This window comes from Orycteropus afer, unplaced genomic scaffold, assembly GCF_000298275.1.
Source record: "Orycteropus afer afer isolate SDZICR_OR568_19922 unplaced genomic scaffold, OryAfe1.0 scaffold00084, whole genome shotgun sequence".
NCBI classification, from domain to species: Eukaryota; Metazoa; Chordata; class Mammalia; order Tubulidentata; family Orycteropodidae; genus Orycteropus; species Orycteropus afer.
This window is the reverse complement of record NW_006921671.1, coordinates 6299576-6320600: the sequence shown is the minus strand read 5'-3', so window position 1 is coordinate 6320600 and position 21025 is coordinate 6299576. Positions and strand designations below refer to the sequence as shown.

General features: G+C 35.8%; 1 protein-coding gene across 1 annotated transcript in view; it reads left to right on the top strand.

Moving 5' to 3' along the window:
• Positions 1-21025, top strand: part of BAZ2B (bromodomain adjacent to zinc finger domain 2B) — a 240788-nt gene that overhangs the window by 208916 nt on the left and 10847 nt on the right. The window contains exons 27-33 of the mRNA XM_042781069.1: positions 5696-6330; positions 6772-7048; positions 7220-7375; positions 7768-7928; positions 13977-14287; positions 14652-14787; positions 18600-18746. Coding sequence (XP_042637003.1) covers positions 5696-6330; positions 6772-7048; positions 7220-7375; positions 7768-7928; positions 13977-14287; positions 14652-14787; positions 18600-18746 — 1823 coding nt within the window. The remainder of the gene's footprint in view (positions 1-5695; positions 6331-6771; positions 7049-7219; positions 7376-7767; positions 7929-13976; positions 14288-14651; positions 14788-18599; positions 18747-21025) is intronic.

Sequence of the window (21025 nt, the reverse complement as noted above, 5' to 3'; positions counted from 1 at the left end):
CTAGCCCGTGAGCCTCCGGGCTGAGCGGCGCAAACCCGGTCCGGGAAACCCTGGGCAGCGTGGCCGCGGTCGGCTCCAGAGAAACTAAACAACTAACTAATGTCAATTGAATCTTGGCTGAAAGCAAAGAATTCCAGAAAGATATTTACTAGTGTTTTATTTTCTCTGCAAAGGCATTCGATTGTGTAGATCGTAACAAATTGTGGATAACATTAAGAAGAATGGGAATTCCAGAACACTTAGTTGTATGTACTCATGAGGAACCTATATATAGACCAGGAAGCTGTCATTTGAACATGACAAGGGGATACTGCATAGCTTAAAATCAGGAAGGGTGTGCATCAGGGTTGTATCCTTTCCCCATACTTACTCAATCTGTATGCTGAGCAAATAATCTGAGAAGATGGACTATATGAAGAAGAATGTGGCATCAGGATTCGAAGACTCATTCACAACCTGAGATATGCAGATGATACAACTTTGCTTGTTGAAAGTGAGGATGACTTGAGCACTTACTGATGAAGATTAAAGACTACAGTCTGCAGTATGGGTTACACCTCAATATAAAGAAAACAAAAATCCTCACAACTGGACCATTAAGCAGCATCATGATAGACGGAGAAAAGATTGAAGTTGTCAGAGACTTCATATTACTTGGTTCTATAATCAGCACCAATGAAAGCAGCAGTCAAGACATCAAAAGACATATTGCATTGGGCAAATCTGTTGCAAAAGACCTCTTTCAAGTGCTGAAGAGCAAAGATACCTCCTTGAAGACTAAGATGCACCTAACCCAAGCCATGGTATTTTCAGTTGCCTCATATGCATGTGAGCACTGGACAATGAATAAGGAAGACCAAAGAAGAGGTGATGCTTTTGAGTGGTGGTGTTGGCGAAGAGTGCTGAACATACCATGAACTGCTAAAAGAACTGAAACATCTGTTCTGGACGAAGTGCAGCTGGAATGCTTCTTGAAAGTGAGAATGGCCAGACTTTCTTTGACCTACTTTGGTCATGTGTCAGAAGGGACCATTCTCTGGAGAAGGATGTCATGCTTGGTAAAGTGGAGGTCAACAAAAGAGGGGAAGGCCCTCAACAAGATGGATTGACACGGTGGCTCCAATGATGGGCTCAGGTATAGTAGGGATCTTGAGGCTGCCACAGGACTGGGCAGTGTTTCATTCTGTTGTACATGAGCTCACTATGAATTGGAAACAACTTGATGGTACATAACGACTTCAACAACAGGTGCTATAGAAATATATATTTTAAAAAATCAATTAATCTCTCCCTATCCACAAAGAGTTTACAATCTAATTGAAAGATATAACAAAAAAGGACAAAGAATGAAAGCATGCAAGTAATTGTATAATATAAGCAAGTACTGTGTCTGAGAACCAAGGCTGGTAAAGATAAGTAAGTATCAACTGGCAGAAACTACCATGAAATAAATGGATAATTAAAGTAGTATTAACTCTATGCGTTATTCCCTTCTTGTTCATCAGTTTTTTGTTTTTAATTCTATAAAAGCACAACCTGTTCTTAATAACATAAGGTTAGATTTAGTATTTATCTATTTAAAAGTTTAAATGCACAGGTTTTAAAAAAAACTGCATAATATCATTATCAACAATTACACAGAGGAAATTAAAAAAAAAAAAAAAAAAGCAGTAGCCATCTGTTGATTATGGCTTACACTGACCTCATGTGTATCAGAGTGCTCCATAGGGTTTTCACCGGCTGATTTTTCAGAATTAAATCACCAGGCCTTTCTTCTAAGGCATCTATAAGTGGAATTGAACTGCTACTAGTCTTTCACTTAGTGGCTGATTACATTAACCACTTACATGACCCAGAGACTCCACATATGAGAACATATCAGACTTTGAATACCTCCTAGGAAAAATATTAATTAAATTTAAGAATTTTAAATTTAAAAATTAAGAATTTTAATTAAATTTTTGTTGTGCAAGATACCCACACTACAAACGATCCACCATAGGCCCCTTACAATTCTATATGATTTTGAGGACTGATTTTTCTTTCTGTTGGGATTTTTATTGGGATAGTATTAACATCATAACAATGTTAAGCCTTCCATCCATGAACATGGAATGCCTTTCCCCTATAAATATTCTTTATCTTTATTTAATGATACACACTTAAGTTACTTGAAAACAGTTTGGTCCTTTTGAATCTTGTTTTTAAAATTTGATAGGCAGGCCTGGAACAGTTAACTCCTTCTACTGAAGAAATGTAGTCCTGGTGGCACAACATTTAAGTGCCCCGCTGCTAACCAAAAGGTTGGTGCTTTAAACCTCCCCGCAGCTCCCTGGGAGAAAGTCCTAGCCATGTGCTCCTGTAAAGATTACAGCCTAAAAAGCCTTATGGGGCAGTTCTTCTGTGTCACATGTGGATCCACTATGAGTTGGAATCAATTCATCAGCAACTAACAGCAATGAAAGCAAAATCCTTCTTATTACTCTACTCAGTGGTGCCCTGTGAATCCGGTGGTTTTCCATCCTGGCTGGTAGAGACAGGCACTATTCCCAGTCCATGGGGGTACACTGTCAACTGTCATCCTTAGGAGTGTTTCTTTCCCTGACCTCAGGTAGGTTTCTCACACATATGTACTGATTATTCCTCAGTTGAATACCCAAGAGGTCTTTCTGCAGATCTCTAATTCTTTCTCTGTGTGGCTCCCCTCCTCTCCAGTATTCTTTCTTGGACCCTGTAGCCACTTTGGTCTCCCTGGTCTTTCAGGTCTTTCCTTCTCCTCTCAGGGAGTCTGCCAGTCTCCATCTGGGTTCCCTTTCTCTGTGCTGTAGCCTAGAAATGATCTTAAGGCAGTAAACTGAGGCAATCATATGGCTCACCTCATTTGTTTTCCATCTTTGTTGCCTGACACCCAGTTTCTTTCAAACTGTTGTTTCATGTATTGTGCCTATTTTTGGTTATTTTATGCAGGAGGATAAATGTAGTCCCTGCTACTCCATCTTACCAAAAGCCTAAGTCTGATGTATAGGATTTCAATTTGGATTAGAAAAAAATTCTAAGAGTAGCATGTGAAAGCTATATCAAACATTAATAGGGAGCTGGTTAGAAAAATTATGATATATTTGTATAATAGAATATTATGCACCTATTCCAAAAAATGGGAGCTCTGGTAGCATAGTGACAAAGGCACTTGACTGCTAACCAGAAGGCTGGCGGTTCAAACCCACGAGCCACTCCTTGGAAGGAAGATGGGGCAATCTACTTCCATAGTAATACTGCCTCGGAAACCCAAGGAGGGGTCCAAGGATGAGTTAGATCCAATTCGACGGCACATAACAACAACATTCCAAACAATGAAGTAGAGTTAGATATTTTGCCAAGGAAAGTTGTCTAAGTTATAGTGGTAGTGAAAATCATAAATTCTTCCTTTTATTCATTCCAGAAATAATTACTGAGACCCTATTTTATAGCAACCCCCATGTTAGGCATTTGGGATCTAATAATAAGCAAGATTGACATTACTCTTCTTTAAGTGAAGTATATTGGTTTAAATTTTAGTGTGTGGGTAGGGAGGAGACTAGAAATAAAAAGACAAACAGATTGTCATAAATAATGTAAATTCTGTAAAGGAAATATTATATAGAATGATAAGATTATTGGGAGGGGACCCTTACTTTAGATAGTAGATCAGAGAAAACTTCTCCAAGGAAATGACACTAATTCTGAGACATGAAGGATAAAGAGCAAATCAGCAAAACAGTATCCCAGGCAGAAAGAACACGTGAAGAGGTCCTGAGAAGGAAAGAATTTAGCATGTTTGAGAAGCTGAAAGAAGAATGAAGGAACAAGGTTAGCCAGGACAACAGTGGTACAGAGGTTGTAAAGGTTTTCAGTAAGCACATCATAAGGAGTATTGTAGGCCTTGGTTAAGAAGTTAGATTTTATTCTAAGTTGCAGAAAAGTGAGTAGTAGTGTTCTCTATTAGGTAATAAGGAGGTCTGGTGGTGCAGTGGTTGAGCTGCTAACCAGAAGGTCAGCAGTTCTAACCCATCAGCTGCTCCACAGGAAAAAGATACGGTCATCTCCTTCTATAAAGATTTACTTCCTTGGAAACTATATGGACCAGTTCTGCTCTGTCATAGAGGGTTGCTATGAGTCTGAATCAAGTCAATGGCAAAGGGGTACAGAGATTTATTTAAGAGTTCAAAATGTGATATATACATATACACATGCATAAAAAAAAAATTCTGGAAGGATATATAGATAAGGTTAACCACAGTTACCTCTGAAGAATAAAAATGGGAACTGAGGACATAGCTTACTTTATATCCTTCCCTACTGAATATTTTATCATGAGTATGTATTTTCAAATACATATATTACATAAAGTAATACATATTTTTTAAAATCGCTATTATAAATTATTTTTTGAAACAATGAACAAAAATGTGAACCAAGAGTTCACAAAGGAGAACTACTAATAAACCTATGAAAAGGTTCTCAGCCATACTAGTAATCAAAAAAATGCATTATTTATATTTTTATCTCTTAGATATTGGCAATGAAAAAATATTGATAGTATCCAGTTTGTTGAGGGTGCAGGCTAACAGTACCCTCATGTCATTCTGGTTCATGTGTGCGTATTAAGACTTTCTAGAAAGTAGCTTAACAGTGTATTTCAAAATCTGAAAAGTACCTATCTTAGGAATCAGTAAGTTTATTTCTAGAAATTTATCCTAAAGAAGTAAATCAGAAGAAGTCCAAACATGCAAATACAAGGAAATTTGTCATCAAAAGCATTGATTATAATAGTGAATAATTAGACACTACTAATGTCCATCAATAGTGCCTAAGGCACTTGACTGCTAACCAGAAGGCTGGCGGTTCAAACCCACCAGCCACTCCTCGGAAGGAAGGTTGGGCAATCCTACTTCTGTAGTGATACTGCCTCGGAAACCCAAGGAGGGGTCACTATGAGTCGGGGCCGACTCGACGGCAAATAACAACAACAACAACAATGTCCATCAATAGGAGCTCTGGTAGCGTAGTGCCTAAGGCATTTGACTGCTAACCAGAAGGCTGGCAGTTCAAACCCACCAGCCCCTCCTCAGAAGAAAGGTTGGGCAATCTACTTCCGTAGTGATACTGCCTCAGAAACCCAAGGAGGAGTCGTTATGAGTCGGATCTGACTCAATGGCCGTGAGTTGGGGTTTTATTGGTTTTTAATGTCCATCAGTAGAAGGTTGAACTTTTAAATTTGATGTATTCCATTAAATACTATGTAAACATTAAAATTTACAATGCATTTATTGACACATAAAAACCTCCATTAAGTATTATTCATTAAAACATGTGGGATAGAATAATGTGTGTAAAATATTCCTTTTCTTTTAAAATTATTTAGGTTTAAGTCTGTATGTGTGTGCATAGAGAACTCCTGTGAGGATTTATACAAAAATATTAATGGTAATTTTTGCTGTGTAGCAGGGATTTGGATACTTCTTATATTTTTCATACTTTAATTTTTTGTAATGAATATAGATTAATTTTCCCAAGATAAAAAAATATAATATGTAAAAAAGAAAAAATGGAATTTCAGGTAATCTGGAAAAGTTCATTAACATCTTTATGTGTAATTTGATAGCAATAAAATATAATCCTGGCTTGAAATACTTCATACTACTTTTCAATTTTGTAGGACTAGAAGAAATTGCAAAAGAAAGAGAAAAACTAAAAAAGGCAGAAAGTATCCAGATCAAAGAAGAAGTGTTTGAGACACCTGAGGACACTTTAAATTGTTTAAATACAGATCACTGTGAACAAAAGGAAGATTTTAAAGAAAAAGATAACACAAATCTATTTCTTCAAAAACCTGGCTCTTTTTCCAAATTAAGCAAGCTTTTAGAAGTAGCTAAGATGCCTCCTGAGTCAGATTCTATGACCCCTAAACCAAATGGTAGTGCAAATGGGTGCACATTGTCTTATCAAAATAGTGGAAAACCTTCACTGAGCAGCCTTCAATCAACAGCAACACAAAGCAGTGTGGAAAAGACAGACTCTAATAATCTGTTCAGTACTGGTCCAGGGAAGTTCTATAGTCCTCTCCCCAATGACCAGTTATTAAAAACACTAACTGAGAAGAACAGACAGTGGTTTAGCCTTTTGCCAAGAACACCTTGTGATGACACTTCACTTACCCATGCCGATATGTCAAGTGCCCCTCAGTCTCAGCCACCACCTAAGTCACCTTCTCCTGCCCCAGCTCCTCTTCTTGGATCATCTTCCACTCAGAATCCTATTGGCCTAAATCCATTTGCTTTATCACCTCTTCAGGTTAGTAATGCTAACTGTGATTCATTTTTACATTGCTTTACTTAATCTTTGACCCCTGAGGACCACCACGATTTTCCTTCAAGGTACAATAAGTTGAATATTTATAATATCATCCCTGTCACAGTTTGAAAACTAAAAAGAGTATTTCTATCACCAAGCTTTATGAGAACTACAGATTTCTAACTTATGTCTAAGGCTAAGGCATTTTCTTCTTTAATGAAACTTGTTGCTGTTACAGAATATCTGAAAGGGAAAATACTTTGATCGAGGAGCAAATAAAAACATGAAATTTAATGTTATTGTTGCTATTGTAGTTAGTTTTCCTTTAATTAGGATAAGTAAAAGAATATTTTTTCAGCATTTGAAAAATAACTTCAGGTTCTAAATATTTTTCCAAACTTCTTAGATAATTCTACTTTTATTATGTTTTGCTTTTTGCAGGTGAAAAGTGGCGTATCTATGATGGGACTTCAATTTTGTGGGTGGCCCACAGGTGTACTCACATCCAATATTCCATTTACATCATCACCTCTGTCTAGTCTGGGATCAGGGTTGGGATTATCAGAAGGAAGTGGTAATTCATTCTTGACTCCCAATGTTGCTTCAAGTAAAAGCGAATCTCCAGTGCCACAGAATGAAAAAGTTTCTTCCACTCAACCTGCAGCTGTTGAAGTAGCAAAACCAGTAGATTTTCTTAGTCCAAAACCTATTCCAGAAGGTAGGTACATTGAGATGGTTCACAGCCACTTACTTTATTTCATGATTATGGATTTCTGTTTTTACTGGATCTTTCATGGTTTATATGTAGTTAATAGGTCTTTATTTGCACTGTGTCATGTTTTTATATTCAAAATGTTTGTAAAAGATCTACATATTTATTTTGACATAGAAATGCAGTTTGGTTGGTGGAGAATTATTGACCCAGAGGACCTAAAAGCTTTGCTCAAAGTGCTACATCTCAGAGGAATAAGAGAAAAAGCATTACAAAAACAAATTCAGAAACACTTGGATTATATTACTCAAGCCTGCATCAAGAATAAAGACGGTATGTATCTAAAGAGATTTCTGCTCTCTTGCTTAGTTTAATTCTTTCAGCTTAAAATATATTTCCTATATCTTAATTCTTAATTTACTACTGATAGGTATTTTTCTTGTTTTACTGAACAAACAGTAACTATTCATATTCCTTACATTGAAACTAATTTCTTACAATTTTTATACCCACACACATAATGTTTTTTTCTAGACATAGTGTTTTGTATTTTTAAAAAATAATATTCCTACTTTTAACAGTAGGCTACCTGCATGTACACACATATGTTTATGTGTGTTTAGTTAGATGTACCTGTTACCCCCAGAATTCACATCCTTGAAAAATCTCTAAGGGGAAAAACTTATTAAAGTGGATTTTAAAAATTAATTTCTTTTCAAACATAGTTGCTATTATTGAAATAAATGAAAATGAAGAAAACCAGGTAACTCGAGATATTGTGGAGAACTGGTCAGTAGAAGAACAAGCGATGGAAATGGATTTGAGTATTCTTCAGCAGGTAGAAGATCTAGAAAGGAGAGTTGCATCAGCAAGTTTGCAAGTGAAGGTAAAATTGACTTGGAATAAAATCTATCTTTAGGATAATGGAAGGTAACTAATATTTATTTCATGCCTACTTTATGCCAGGTACTATGCTAAATATTTTCAATTTTTCTCTCATTTAATCCCCAAAACAGTCTTGAATTAATTTTACTTTTACAGGTAAAGAATGAAGCACAGAATAAGTAACCTGCTCATGGCCATATAGTAAATGGTTAAATGTGGATTCAAACCAAGTCTGTCTGACTCCAGACTCCCGTGTTATTTTTACTAAATCTTACTGCCTCCTTAATGTATTCAAAACTATCATTTCTGGTTTGCAGAATGTTACAGTTTTCTCCATGTGAAATGTAATGCTGTAGAACAAGTCCGATCAAACTCCTACAATAGTGTTTCATAGAGAATCAGGAACTCCCTTATATCTAAGCCATGTTAAATATCAGACTTTTACTCTTTATAGTTTAAATTTGGAGAACAATACAGATATACCCAAATATATGTTATGATACACACAAACACACACCTCACAGACATTTGTAAAGTTGTTTATTGACTAGGCAATGATCAAAATTGGCTTCCAATACACAGACAAAAAGAAAAGCTTTACCTTTGTGCAAGAATTGTTGGTTTTGTGAAGAGGAGGGGTATAATGGTTTTCTCAACTGATAATAAACTGGTATTTCTGAGAATAAATGGATAAATGATAAATAAGTAGAAAGAGAGAGATGCCTGCAGAGATTTAGAAAATTTATTCCCCATTTCATTTGATTTAATAATTCACTTTTTATTTAGAATTTTTAAATTATGACTTAATACTATCCTATCCAGTAATTAAAATTTCATTTCATAGTTAGTATAATGTTGGCACTTGGAAGCGTTGAAGATCTCAAAATATATATATATATATATATATATATATATGTATGTATGTATGTATGTATGTATATAGTTTTTCCAGAGCTAATGAAGTATCTCTTTCTTACCACAAACACAATAACAACTTTGGGGAGGAAAAAAAATTTTTTTAATTATCATTTTCTAAATCTATTGTGCAAACTATATGTATCTTTCTCCCAGTACTATAACAGTATATGCAAACACCTTATTTATCTGGAATTTTCCACAAATGAACTCTTCCACAAGTTAGTTTTCTGGAGAAATGAAAATTATTCCATTTAATGTCATAATTGTTATAGCATGTTTGTTGGATCTCTTAGGTTACACATTCCACTGCCTTCTTAAATTGAGAATTTTGGATGTAATTTATGTAACCATTATGACATAGGATCATCAGTGTGAAGATCAATTATTAGACAATTGATGTGAAGAAATTTAGCCCTTACACTAAATGATCTTCACGTTAACTTGCTTTTTATTTTAACTTTTTATCATGATATGAGTGAAAGTTTACAGAGCAAATTGGTTTTCCGTGTAATGATTCCTACACATTTTGTTTTCTTACATTGATTAAAATCCCCACAGTGTAACAGCACTCTTCTCACTTCCTTCCTGTGTTTCCTATTCCCATTCGTCCTTCTTTCTATCCTTTCCTACCCTCTGAGCTTTCTCCTTGAGTGAATGCTGCCCTTTTGATTTCATATGATTGACTGTTCTAAGGAGTGCATATCTCCCTGGTGTTATTGTTCACCTTTGGCTAAAAGTTGAGCCATGGAGTTAAGTTCAGTTCTAGGCTTCAAGGGTAACTAAGGGCCATAGTTCTGAGGGTTCCAGTAGTATCCATCACACCAGTAAATGTAGTCTTTTAAGATTTTTGAGTTTCGTTCCACATTTTTTTCCCCACTCTACTGAGGAATTTCTATCGTGATCCCTTTCAGAGCAGTCACTAGTGGTAGCCAGGCACCATCTTGTTCTTCTCCTCTCAGGGCCAAGGAGGCTGAGGTTCACATGGTCTATTAGTCTTTCAGACTGTTTGTTTTTCCATGCACCTTTGATTTTCTTCATTCTTCTGTGCTTCAGATGGGGAAAGACCAATAGTTGCACCTCAGATGGCCACTTGCTAGTTTGCTAGACCCCAGTCACTACTCAGAACAGTAGGATGTATAACATTGCACTTGTGAACAATATAATGTCAGTTGACTTAGCTATCCCCTAAGACTGTGGTCCTAAGACCCCAGCTCAGTGACTCATTGCCTCAAAGCATTTGGTTATGGCTAAGAAATTTTCATAACTTTGCCCCATGTTGTTAGGTGCTGTCAAGTCAGCTCCAACTCATAGCAACCCTATGTACAACAACAAAACACTGCCTTGTCCTACACCATCCTCACAATCCCTGCTATGCTTGAGCCCATTGTCTATTAGTTTGTCATACTGTGATGGCTTGCAAGTTGCTGTGAGGCTGGAGGCTACACCACTGATATATCAAATACCCACAGGGTTACCCATGGTGTACAGGTTTCAGTGGAGTTTCCAGACAAAGACAGACTGGGAAGAAGGAAGCCATCCACTTCCGAAAAAAATTGGCCACTAAAAACCATATGAATAGCAGTGAAATACTGTCTGATATATTACTCTACTATCTACAAGGATATAATTACAGCACATATAAGTATATATGTAGAAATATTGTATGCCAAACCTGTATGGTCATGGGTGTAGTCCTGTTAACCAACTCGTACCTGTTTAGCTTGCCTGTTTGCCTGTGTATCCACTCATAGATTATTGTTTGTTATTACTGATATTGCAGGATGGTATTTGTAATAGTATTTACAATTGTCGTTTGTAACTCTTGTGCATCTCTCCATGTCATCCTTTGCCTTAGTGTTATTGTGCTGATAAGTCCCTTATATTGCCTTTCCCTTCACCCAAATTAGGAGCTCTGGTAGCATAGTGGCTAAGACACTTGCCTGCTAACCAGACGGCTGGCGGTTCAAACCCACCAGCCACTCCTCGGAAGGAAGGTTGGGCAATCCTACTTCCGTAGTGATACTGCCTCGGAAACCCAAGGAGGGGTCGCTATGAGTCGGGGCCGACTCGACGGCACATAACAACAACAACAACATCACCCAAATTAATATATGTATATTATCTAGCTAGTGATTTCCTCTCACCTCCTTTGCTCTCCTTGATAAACATCAGAGAATGTTGCTTTCTATGTGTAAACCTTTCCTTGACTTTTTATGATAGTGAACTCATACAATATTTGTCCTTCTGGAGCTCTGGTGGCATAGCACCTAAGGCATTTGACTGCTAACCAGAGGGCTGGTGGTTCAAACCCACCAGCCACTTCTCAGAAGGAGGATTAGGCAATCTACTTCCATAGTGATACTGCCTTGGAAACCCAAGGAGGGGTCGCTATGAGTCGTATCTGATTCAATGGCAATAAGTTTGGTTTTTTGGTTTGACGACTGACTTGTTTTACTCAGCATAATTCATCTACATCATGAAGTATTTAACAGATTCTTCATTATTATTTAATGGTGCATGGTATTAGTATGTGTATGTATCACATACTAGTATGTGTACTTTCTTTATCCATTCATCCATTGGTGGGTACTGAGGTTGTTTCCACCTCTTCGCTATTGTGAATAACGATGCATTTAACATGGGTGGGCATATATCTATTTGTGTCCTGGTCCTTATCTCTCTATGATATATACTGTGGTAGTTAAGGTTATGTGTCAACTTAGCTGGGCTGTGGTTTTGAGTGGCTTGGCAGCTGGATATAGTTATTCCCCAATGATGAGATTATAATCACCTCCATGGTGGAATCTGCTTGTAAGCAGCTATGTAGTTGAAGGGGAGTTTCCTTCTTGATGTGGCAATCTACTTGTGTAGAAATACCACCTCAGAAAATCAAGGAGAGGTTACTATGAGTCGGAAACAACTTGACAGCCGTGAGTTTGGTTTTTTTGGTTCTTTTTCTGTTGGTTAAACTGGCCAGTGGATTGTTAGTTTTATTAATCTTTTCAAAGAACCAACTTCTAGTGTCCTTTATTCTCTCTGTTGTTTTACTCTTTTCTGTTTCATTTATTTCTCCTCTCATCTTTATTATTTCCTTTCTTCTGGAGACTGTAGGCTTTTTTTCTGGTCTTTCTCTAGTTGTTGGAGTTGTTGAGTTAAGGTGTTGGCTTTGGTTCTTCCTTCTTTGTTTTTGCATTTATTGCTATAAATTGACCTCTGAGAACTGCTTTTGCTATGTCCTAAAGATTTGGGTATGTTGTGTTTTTCTTCTCATTTGATTCTAGGAATTTTTTTATTACTTCTGTTCCCCATCATTTTTAAGTAGGGTGTTATTCTGTTTCCATGTATTTTATTTTTTTTCCCCCTAATCTTCCTATTATTGATTTCTGATGTTATAGTATTGTGATCTGAGAAGATGCTTTGCATTATTTCAGTGTTTTTAAATTTACTGAGGCTTGCTTTGTGGCCTAGCACCTGGTCTATTCTGGAGAATGATCCGTCTGCACTGGAAAAGAATGTGTATTGTCGGGTCCGACTCAACGGCACATAACAACAATAACAGATGTGTCTACTGTAATCTTATCCTTTTTTTTTTTCTTGTTTTGTAAGTTGACTTGCAAAAAGTAAGATGTACTATGTTTACAGAGTTCCCTTGATTTAGCAATTTAGTATCCTTTTAAAAATACAAGAATGAAGTTCATTTGACATGACTTATACCTAATACATTTATTCATAATGCTCATAATTCATCCTTTCTAGATATTCTGAATATTCCAGTGAGTTAAAGGTAAAGAACTGATCCCAAGACATAAGCGTATAAAATAACTGTCTTTAGAGAAAGTTGACATAAAGGATAATGTTCATTTTGTTTTTCATTTAATAAGCATTTGCTGAGTACCCATCAGATAGTGGACATAAAATTGAATAAAGTGGCTTTCCTGCCATTAGAAAGCTTGCCATATAGTAGAGGAAGTAAACCATGTACAAATATATGGGGAATCTAGTAACTCATCATAGAAAAGTACAGAGTACACATGAATTTAGCTAAAAGATACACTACTTCTGGTGGAAGTTTGGGCAATCAGGGAAGATTTCATGCAGAAGTTGAGATGAAATTTGAGAAGATGAGTAAGCTTTTGACAGTCAGAGGACAGGTATGCCATACTAGGAAGTGGGAAGAGCATGAGCAACTACTGGGATCAGGAAGCTGCAAACACGTGTTTATGAAATGGCAAGCCATATAATTTGACTGCAGGATAAGATACTTGAATGGGAATATGAGAGAGAGGTAGATTGAAATATTTGAATGCCACAGTAAAGAGTTTTAACTTTGTTAAAGAGTGGAGAATCTTGGAAGGTTTTGAGCTGCAGGATCAATAAAAACAAGTTGAGTTATTCATTCATTCAATTAACATATGTACTGAGTGCCTACTATTTGCCTTTCCCATGCTGGAGATAAAATGAGTAAAAGCAGACATGGCTTTGCCCTCATGGGATTTAGAAATAGAAAGATGTTAATCAAATAATAACATGAGTATAAAGTTGCAACCATGACAAAGCGATGGAGCATTATATTCTTTGAGAACCTATAATCCAAGGTGGTCAGGGAAGGATTAATTCCCTGAGGAAGTAACTTTTAATCTGAGAGCTGCAGGATGAGTGGCATTAACTAGGTAAAGAAGAGCACAGAAAACTATAAAGCAAAGGTAACAGCTTATGCAAGACTCCTGTGGTCAAAGGAAAATGGTGAGTAAAAGAACCTACACAGAAGAGTAGTGGAAGGAACAGAAATGTCAAGGAAGAACAAGAGTCAGAGGCTACCAAAGATTTCCATTTCAGTGATCCCATGAAATGAATAATCATCTCAGTCAAAAATCCTTTGGAGTACTTTGTTGGTTTTTATTATACTTTTCATAATATCAAAAGCTGTTAAATTTTCCTTGTCAAGTTTTTCTTACAGCTGTTTTAATTTTTTTTTCCTTGTTTCTGCCGAGCATTAGGAAACACAAAGTAAAAGCTTTTAGTAAAGCTCCTTGAGATCTGCTGATATTGTTACTGTATTTTAAGTAAAGGTAATTCACCCACCAGTCACTTTGAGAGAAAACAGTAATAACACTATTCTCTTGATATATAGGGTTGGATGTGTCCAGAGCCTGCATCAGAAAGGGAGGACTTGGTATATTTTGAACATAAGTCATTAACTAAATTGTGCAAGGAACATGATGGAGAATTTACTGGCGAAGAAGAAAGCAGTGCACATGCACTAGAACGGAAGAGTGACAACCCCCTAGATATAGCTGTAACCAGGCTGGCTGATTTGGAGCGGAACATTGAAAGAAGGTATCTGAAGAGCCCCTTAAGTACCACCATTCAGATCAAACTGGATAATGTGGGCACAGTTACTGTCCCTGCTCCTGCACCATCCGTTAGTGGTGATGGTGACGGGTAGGTTATTGAGATTAACTTGAAAAATCATTGTGCTTCTTTGCTAATTGGAGCCTATCTTCTATTGCCTGTTATCTATGTATCTTCTTGTATGTCTGTGATCCATATGGATCATGCTATTGCATGATGCTTTGTAAAAACATTTTTTTTTTTGTTCTGTGCGTTGATAATCCTTGCAAAGTGATCCTACCTGGTTATGACTAAGCTTTGAGGCACGTAGCCACAAATTTAGTTGCTTAAACCTTATACTTATTGGCTGTTACATGTTTTTGTCATTGCTTGGCTTTCAGTGTGATGATTGTTTCACATTCAGTAACCATAAATGTAGACATGACCTACTTAATGTTTCTATATTTCAATGCAGAATTGAAGAGGATATTGCTCCAGGGCTCAGGGTCTGGAGAAGGGCATTATCAGAAGCTCGCAGTGCTGCACAGGTAGCTCTGTGCATTCAGCAGTTACAGAAATCAATAGCATGGGAAAAATCAATTATGAAAGTTGTAAGTGTTTTTATTTAAGAAATACTATAACTAATTTACTTTATCCTTTTTTCCCCCCAAACTCCAGATCTTTCTCAATTATCTATTACTTATTGTCAAAATAATACATATTATATTTGACAGTTTGCTTAATTTTTACATATTGTATATTTGGACGTTTTCTTCCTTACACTGAGCTTTTTGAGATACCAAATATGTTATCTTTTATTATTTTAAATCTTATATCTGCCTCCTTTGAATATGGCTTATGACTCTTACTGAAGTTGTTTCTCTACCTCCCGTCAGTATATTACTTGTTAATCTACTATTTTTAATATTTTTAAGGCCTTTCTACCTATAACATTCCAGTTGATGATATCACCTAATACACTCACTGCATTCCTAAAATGTCTTATGTTTTTACCAATTTTCATTTTTAAATGCCAAGAAATACATAGATTAATAAATACAAACTAGAGAGCTCTGCCAGCTTGTGCATTTATATCTTTTATTGGCTTCAGGTATTGTTAACACGAAGACTAGACATTTCAGTCTTTCCTGTGATAATTAAAACTGGGTTTTCACTTTCTTTGTTATAAGTTCAATCAGTTATTACCAATAGTAAGCCTCTACTTTGTGCCAGGCACCTAAATAATGTATCTTTGAAAAAAGCTGTATTTCATATATTTTCCAGAGAAGTGTTTATTAAATCATGCATGAGTTGTCCCTCTTACCTCTTTTAGAGCATATATTATATATATGATATAAATCATATAATAAATTATATTATATTATTACATGGGAACTATGGTAGCATAGTGCCTAGGGCACTTGACTGCTAACAAGAAGGCTGGTGGTTCAAATCCACCAGCCTTTCCTCGGAAGGAAGGTTGGGCAATCTACTTCTGTAGTGATATTGCCTTGGAAACCCAAGAAGGGGTCACTATAAGTCGGATCTGACTCGACAGCACATAACAACAACAACATATTATTATTATTATTATATGTGGACTTATATGAATCACCTTTTAACTATAGAATTCAGACTAGCTTTAAAATCAGGCATTTCAAGAATAGCTTGAGTTAAATTCCTTTCCTTGAAATAACTGTTCCCTGAAGAAAAGAAGTGATCCTTAAAACATTTTCCTCTTAATTTTTACCTCTATGTTTATACTATTTAAGGTCTGATTCATTCTGTACAAGTAAATATGGTTTCTTCTGTGTTTCATTTACTTCTTCCTAAAATTTCCACAGAATAATGACTTTATAATTTTCATTGTATGCTCAAATTTAGGTTTTTCCAAATGCATTTTAGAATTTACCATAAATTTTAAGGCATTGTCAGTTCATTTGATAGCATTTTTACTAGATAAGATTTCTACAGTTTGCCCTTTTAAAAATCATAATTGAAATTAGTTTAAAAGTTATCTTGAACACCTTTGGTGAAATCTAGGGTGTAATCATCAAAAAAAGATTGAGTTCCTACATCAAAATGAAACAGTCATCACAAGTTCACAAGTTGGTCAGTTTTGCTATAAACCTGTACACAGAAACCCAAAACATGGACTGGAATCTGCATTTGTATCAGTATGCTTATTTTCTGTAATCTAAAGCTTTTTTCAATTTTCACAAATTCATTAACTATTTCCATATTATTAATACATCTCCCACAATCTTTTTTAAAAGTTTAATAACACATTATTTGCTATGAAACATCCCTAAGAAGAGACAGAGGTTTGTACTCTAAAATTAATGAGCCTTTTGTAACCTTTAATTAGAAATTTAGAAGTGTCTATAATGATCTATATATAATGTCTAAATGTTAAAGTGCTCAATATCTTTAAAAACATCCCCTTAGTCAGACAGCAAGTTTACCAGGAAAGAGGAAGATGTCATAATTTGTCTTCAGATAATTCTCTACCTAGAGTATGCTTTATATTATTGTTAATTTTAAGTACTAGGCAACATTCACTAATTTTTATGTATAGTTGCAAGGACTATTAATGTAGTTGCTTTAACATACTGTGTTATTCCTGTGATTTTCAAGAGTTATGAGTTTGATGTTTGTCATTCTTTCTTAATATTAGAAAACAGTTGTATTTTTTAATAATAACCATGAAAGTTAAGACTGTGGTATTTTAGTTGTCTATTGTAGAAAACAGTGAGAATTTATTTATGACATGAATCTTATTTTTAAATTATTATTTGCTTTATAATTATCACTTTAGAGGCTTAAATATAACCTTCCAAATGTTATTTCTCAGTCAGTAACTGTACAGGGAACATTTTGAAGTTATACTCAATTTTGGAGGTATAATTAATTTAACAACATATTAAGGAATTCAGTGTGATAATAGAAAGGGTCATAAGATAGATACTTTTTGTTGGAATGTTAAGCTTGTAGTGCTGTTTTTAATCTTGGTACACATACATGCCAGTTTTAATATTGCTAATATATTAAATTGTTGTTGTTGTTGTTGTTATGTGCCGTCAAGTCAGCCCTGACTCATATATTAAATATATTTTCTAAATATTTGTTAAGTTGAATAATATGTATTTGGCATTTTGATAGGATTCTTAAAGTATCCCTAGTGTACCTACTTTGAAAACCCTGTGGAGCAGTTTTCCTCGGCATCCATGTGGTCACCTAAGTCAGAATCAGCTAGACAGCAACCAGCAGCACACTGAGTTAGACAAGACTTTTTTAAACTTTCCCAGATTAAGATTTAATGTTGTATTGAAAAGTAAACATTAAGTTTAAACAGTTAAGCTATCTTGTTATTAAGATCATATAGTTACATAAATTTAAATTGGTATAAATGATTGCTAGTTTAAATGTATTTATTATTTTAAATATTGGTTACAGGATGTGTTCTATTGTGACTGAATATTTAAATTAAATATCAGAAAAGAATGTTAGTTCTTATCCTTTTTAACACATCTTGAAAGTTTGTACTTGTCTCTCTCTCCTTCCTTCTTTCTCTTTGTAAAATTTGTCATAAAAAATATGCATTAAAAAAAAATCTTTGCAGACTGGGTCACTCTGAGTCAGAATTAACTTGACAGCAGTGGCTTTTTCTTGGTTTTTACTTCAGCTTTATGGTACTAAAACTTTTCAATGGAGGAGAAATAATTTTATTTTTAGTTCTAGAAAATAAATCATGACCTCTTAAATTGTTTTTGTTAATTTTTTGTATCTGTTTGTTTCCTTAAAAATTATTTTATGTACTTGTGATATATATTTGATTGAGGTTGATTTGATTTTCAAAGTTTCCTGATACAAATACTTTAAAACCATTTTTAAAACAAAAAATAGATGAATAATTTTGTCAAAATCTAGGGGAATATTTTATTATATATAATTCTGATCCAAATACTAGAGACTCACGTTTGATATTTAATTATAACTATAACCCTTATTCCTTTCTCAGGATATCGTGAGGATGCTAAAATAATCAAAAGATAAAACACATTTTTTTAAAAAACCACCACATATTGAAGCTGTTCATTGCTTTATGTGCTCTAATGTCATGTTAATTATTTCATATGTTAATGTGTACTTGCTTCTGAAGTGTGTGCAGGCATTCAACCTCTAGCTTTGTTCTTTGCGGTGTACCTGAAATGTGCATTGACCCCAAGAGAACTGCTCACCCCGTCATGTGGTCCATATCTGTGTAATGAGAGATACATAGATGTGTATGGCTACTGTATATTTGTTAGCAAAGCGGAATGTTCATTACTAATACAAATTAGGAATTCTGGTTTGTTTAACATCCCAATAACTATTATTCAAATCAGAGGGTTAACTTCAAATGGTTTTTCATGTATTGTAGTACTGCCAGATCTGTCGAAAGGGAGATAATGAAGAGCTGCTGCTCCTCTGTGATGGCTGTGACAAAGGCTGTCACACATATTGCCATAGACCCAAGATTACTACTATCCCAGACGGAGACTGGTTTTGTCCAGCTTGCATTGCTAAGGTAAGACTGATCTAAAACTAAGTTTTTTAAATCCAGATCAAAATGCAGAGCTTTATGGGTTGTTTTAAAAATATATACGAATTTACCTTTTAAAATATACAACTCAGTGGTGTTAAGAAATTCACAAAGTTGTGCAACCGTGACCATTTCCTAACTCCAGAACATTTTCATCACCCCCAAAAGACCCCTCACACCCATTAGCAGTTATTTCTGATTTTGTCCTTCCCTCAGCCCTTGACAATCACTAATCTGCTTTCTGTCTCTATGGATTTGCCTCTTCTGGACATTTCATATAAATGGAATCATATACTAAGCCTTTTGTAACTGGCTTCTTTTATTTAGCATAATGTTTTCAAGGTCCATTCATGTTGTAGCATGTAATAGTACTCCATTCCTTTTTGTGGCTAAATAAATTCTGTTATATGGATATACCACATTTTATTTATTTTTCTATTCATCAATTGATGGAAATTTAGTTCTTTGGGTTTTTTTTTTTTTTTTGGTTTTTTTTTTCACTTTTTGGTTATGAAAATGCTATGAACATCCTTTACAAGTTTTTATATAAACATATGTTTTTAGTTCTCTTGAAGATATACCTAAGCATGCAGTTCTGGGTCATATGGTAAACATATGTATTTTAAGTCATTTTCCCATCACATTTAAAATAGAACCCTGTGAACTCATATCTTTAATTAAGAGAGAAGCAGTACGATAAAATGGAAATAAATGGGTTTTGGAATTAGAAAATAAGGAGTAAGAAGTATGAAAGGATCTCCCATGTTTATTCCCTTGACCTGGTGGTTTTAGTGCCTAAGACGTTTGACTGCTAACCAGAAGGCTGGCGGTTCAAACCCACCAGCCACTTCTCAGAAGGAAGGTAGGGCAATCCACTTCCTTAGTGATACCATCTCGGAAACCCAAGGAGGGGTCGCTATGAGTCGGGTGCAACTCAACGGCAGTGTGTTAGATTTTTTTGTTTTTTAATCATTACCAGTAGCTACAATCTCTCCATAGACTCAGTTGTAAACATATATTCTGTCTATTGTTGCGCATGGGGTCGCTATGAGTCCCGACTCGACGGCACCTAACACTACATTGACTATTTTCTTTCCAACTTACTTCCTCTCCATATCCAACAGTCTTTTGACCCCACCGCGGGCTTTTGTTTACTTAAGACCTTTTCACTGCTTTCCTTTCCCTACATGTCTCCTCTTTCCACCTCACCTTCCTTATGTCAATATCCCAGTATCATAATCATTGCCTCTACCTTTTTCTCTTTTACCTTTCCCTTATGTGGTAAACAGGAGCTCTGGTAGCATAGTGCCTAAAACACTTGACTGCTAACCAGAAGGCTGGCAGTTCAAACCCACTAGCCACTCCGTGGAAGGAAGATGGGGGCGATCTACTTCTGCAGTGATACTTGCCTCAGAAACCCAAGGAGAGGTTGATATGAGTCGGGTCCAACTCGACGGCACATAACAACAACAACATGTGGTAAAAATCATAATTCTGGTCTATCTCCTCTTTCTCTTTTCCAGCACCCACACCTGTGTATCTTAATGTGGCTAGAGAAGATACCCAGCCCTGACTAGTGCCATCTAAATTCAAGATCACTAACCCCAACTGGGCCTGCTTATCATCCCTTCTCTATAGTCCCACACTCCAGCTCTGCCTCCCTACCCTCATTCTTACCTGATGGCTTCATTCCCACTTCTGTGAGAAAATGAAAGCCATCAGAAGAAAATATCACAAGCTCACACAGCCACATCATCTTGCGTCTTTCCTGCATCTGAGTTCACATCCTCTCCCTGCTCTGTTGCCATGAACTGCTCCTGCTCTTAACTAAGCCAGTTCCTCCACTTGTGCCTCAGATCTCTTCCCTACTCACCCTTTCAGGGACATTATTCCAACAATTCTTCCTTCTCCTGCGTCATCAATTTCTCCTCCACTGGGTTCTTCTCATCAGTCTGACATGCTAGTATTTCTCCCATCTTTAGTAGAAATTAAAAAAAAAAAAACTTTCAGGCCTCACTTTTCCCTTGATCTACTTCCCTCATTTTTTTCCTTCCCTTTACATAAAAACTCATTGAAAGCTTCTGTTCTTTTTCTCTCCAATTTCTCTCTTCCCATTTGCTGCTTTTTTAAAAAAATTTTTTATTGTGATTTGAGTGAAAGTTTACAGAGCAGATTTATTTTCCGTACAACGCTTCATACACATTTTGTCTCATGACATTGACTACACTTCCCCACAATGTAACAGCTCTCTTCCCACTTCCTCT